Raw genomic sequence first — 3,706 nt, forward strand, 5'->3', positions numbered from 1 at the left:
GGAATGAAATTCCCACGTGCTTACAGTTTAGACCCCCCACCCCCCCCCCCCCCCCACCCTCTCTCACATAAGAGCTGACACACAAACACAGATGCAGGAAAACTATGGAAAATGTGTGCATCTGAGTTAATAACTGAATAACTCAGTCTGTTAATGAATGGCACTTCTCCACATAATGGAATGGCACAGAGTGGCAAGCATTTCATAGCATTAGATCTGACGAGTACGGCGCCTGCATTGTGTCTCCGTAAAAAAACAAGACCTGTTTATCAAATTGATTAAAAAAAAAGAGTGGAAGAGAGGGGAGGGAAGAGAATGCTGAAAAGAGAAAGAAATGTATGTGGGCTATGCTAAAGAGACGGTGTTGGCTTTATTCGTCACATAAAGACAAATGTTTGTTCTCCATCACAGCCATATAATATTATGTAATATTATGACTGCCTTTGGGTTTATTCTGAATTTACAAAACACGTCTTACCTGTCATAATATTTCAGACTTTTTGTTTGGGCAGACTTATGTGGTGCATCCATTGGCGATAGATCTCAACATTTTATGGATCGGGCCCCACTTGAAACTCTTGAAAGTGTTCGCGGCCCACCCATGGGTGGGTTTATTTTAATGATCAATCAATCAATTGTATTCCGGCCTGGATCACTGGAACCCGACGTAGCATAATTATAGCTATTTATCGGTATCACAATGAAAACTCATTTTTCAAGATGTTAAAGAAATGTTGTGTTTTTTACTTTATTTTAAAAATATGAATGTTATATCATCATTAAACCGTAGCGTTTTGCCATTATTTCGGGTAGCGCAATGGTGGGCCAGAGTGGGCCCACAGGTTGAGAACCACTGGCATATGAAACAAGCTTTCTCCCTCCCTCTCCCGCCACCCCACTCAGCCCTTTTAACTTTAATCTTATGTCTCCACACTTATAATACCCAGCTTGTGTCTCATTCTTACAGCTACGTATGTTGTTGCTACGACACCTGCATTTTCCCACGGCTATGAATAAAGGTTTATCATAATGCATCTTATAGCTCCAGCTATAAGATGCATAACAGATTTGTTTACTTCTGCTGCTGTGCGTGTAACATTTATTTGCGAGTGTTGGTGACTTAATACGTTGACTAATAGAACTTTAAAAGTCTTCAGAAGCGGTAATATTGTAACAGCAAGGTAGCGCCGATTTAGTATTGAGCCCCTAACCTCCGCATTCTGTTCAATCACCTCAATCTGAGCCTCAATTCCAAGAAAACTATTACATGCAGCGGCCATCTTGGCCCAGGCAAATAGGGGGAACACTGCTTTACAGTAGATATTAGCGAGACCATTCTGATTCAACTTCATGAAAACTAGGGGGTTTTCATGATTCTGAATACATTCCAAGCATTAGTTTTGCACAAAAAAACACTTCTTGGGCTAAAAACGGCCATAGACGTCATGACAAATGTGATGAGGTCAGCACAAATGTGATGAGGTTAGCACATTTTGGGCACATTTTGGCAAGTGGCTATGGCTGTTTTTAGCCCAAGGAGTGCATTTTGTGCAAAACTAATGCTTGGAATGGATTCAGAAGCATGAAAACCCCTTAGTTTGACATACTTAAAGCAAAAGGAAAGTTTGCTCATTGAAACTGACAGCCGGTCAGCAAGTGGATTCATATACAGTATACCAAATGTCCTACCCGTCCACCTCGGCTGCTGGACTATATACACAATAACGAATTTCACACATTTTTTTTACTGTGCAGTCCACTTCTGTAGAGTTCAGTTCAGTTCAGAGTGCACTAGGCTGCCTTGTTCTATTATTATGTTTTGGATACCTCCTCCTTACTGCCTTTCAGCATGGCCCAGCTGATGGCTGCTCAGATGATTAGGATGAGTGCTCAGAGGGGAGTGTCTTGCTCAGGGACACTTTGACACATAGCGCGGGAGGGCCAGGGCCGAGGAGTCAAACCTGCCTACCCACTACTACGCTACGGCCTGCAGCCCCCTTCTCTCTCTCTCACACACACACACACACACACACACGGATGTAGACAGACACAGGTGTATAGTGGTGACTCACTGGAGTTGTCGAAGGGGATCTGTGTGCAGCTGCCAGAGTGTCCAGGCCAGGGACAGTAGTAGACAGCTCCAGCCTCCATGATGCCAGGCTGGGAGGTGTTCGCCTTCGGAGCCCCTACCAACACACTCATACTGACACGCACGCACGCACGCACGCACACACACGCACACACACACACACACACACACACACACACACACGCACACACACACACACGCACACGCAAGCACACAAAGTATACGGTCACAGACATGGTAACCAAAACACAGAAAGAAACACACAAGACAACTTGTACTACTTGTGCGCAAGCAGAGCGTGCCACATTGAGGTGCGCTCACTACTGCTGGTACAACTGCTGCTCTGAGTAAGTCCTAAAGCTCTCTGCTGCTGTCTGGGTACGACTGCTGCTCTGAGTAGTGAGTCCCTATTGAGCTCTCTGTCTGGGTACAACTGCTGCTCTGATTCCTAGAGCTCTCTGCTGTCTGTCTTGTCGAAACGTTGATTCCTGAACCATGTAACAATACAACTACTGGGAGCTAAAACATTGGTGTGCGGACATCCAACCTTTTTCCAACAAATGAAGTTCCTCACATGTGTATGTAAATGACATCCTTGATCCTTCACATAATTCTACATTCATTAAAACTCTGAACTCGGGCTGGGGAGGGAGTCTGGGAGATGGCATGCACATGCATGGGTTATTGGCAATAACCCAGCTCATCTCCCAGACTCCCTCAATAACTTATATAGCTCTGTCTGAGTCTAATGATCATAACAATGTGAAAGAAAATATTTAAGAATAAGGAAAAACCTTATATTCATGGACTGTCTGTCTGTCTGTACAATCAATGTTGATAATGGCACACTGACTATCTAACATGGCACTTTGTTAAGGTTGCAGACCTCTGCCCTGCTAAACCCCCAATTTCTCCACCCATGTGCTTCTCTCCACTCACGTGTTGCTGTCGGCTGTGGCCTGATAGAAGTCCAGCGAGTAGCCGAAGTAGCTCCCCTCTGGCCCGCGGTACACGGTGGGGCGCTCCCCGTGCAGGTTGAAGGCTCGAACCCACGTCAGCACCGACAGGAACCGGACAACTGACCACATGCACGATGGAGCAACGCGGCGGCCCCTGAGCCGCTCCATCCCCGCACACAACACACAGGAACGCACACAGGAACGCACGCGCGCGCGCACACACACGCGCGCACACTACCCCCCTCACCGTTGCCAAGAAGACCGGTGAACAGGCGCTTCCCACCACAATTATCCGTCCAGAGCAAAGCTGCCAAGACGGACGAATGGCGCTATAGTGCCTCCCACCACAATGATCAGTCCATGGAGGGGGGGGGGGGAGAGGTATAGAGAGAGGTAGAGTAGAGAGAAGAGTAAAAAGAGAGCGCGCGCAGGTGAAGCGGGTTGTTCTCTCTCCTCCTGTGTGTCAGTCAGTCAGTAAACAAACAGAGCGCCAACGGCCTCTCCTCTCCTGTGCTCCGGACGGTAAAGCTCCCGAGTCCCGCAAAACAACTTGTCGTCCTCCAATTAAAAGAGCACCAGTTTAGTTAATAGTCCTGTATGTCCAGTTAGTTTACGACCACCGCTCCGCTCTCCTGGGCTCACAGTCTCCATATGCTCC

The 3,706-nt window shown here is 47.0% G+C and overlaps 1 protein-coding gene across 2 annotated transcripts in view; it reads right to left on the reverse strand.

Moving 5' to 3' along the window:
* itga8 (integrin, alpha 8) overlaps positions 1-3,706 on the reverse strand; it is a 90,391-nt gene extending 86,685 nt beyond the window's left edge. For both annotated transcript variants that reach the window (XR_013964338.1, XM_080767714.1), the window contains exons 1-2: positions 3,029-3,706; positions 2,073-2,203 (exon numbers count right to left, since the gene is read on the reverse strand). Coding sequence is in view for 1 of the 2 variants with exons in the window: in XM_080767714.1 (XP_080623840.1) it covers positions 2,073-2,203; positions 3,029-3,216 (319 nt within the window). In the remaining variant the exon portion in view is untranslated. The remainder of the gene's footprint in view (positions 1-2,072; positions 2,204-3,028) is intronic.

This window comes from Protomyctophum bolini (assembly GCF_963924005.1).
Source record: "Protomyctophum bolini genome assembly, chromosome: 7".
Taxonomy (NCBI): Eukaryota; Metazoa; Chordata; class Actinopteri; order Myctophiformes; family Myctophidae; genus Protomyctophum; species Protomyctophum bolini.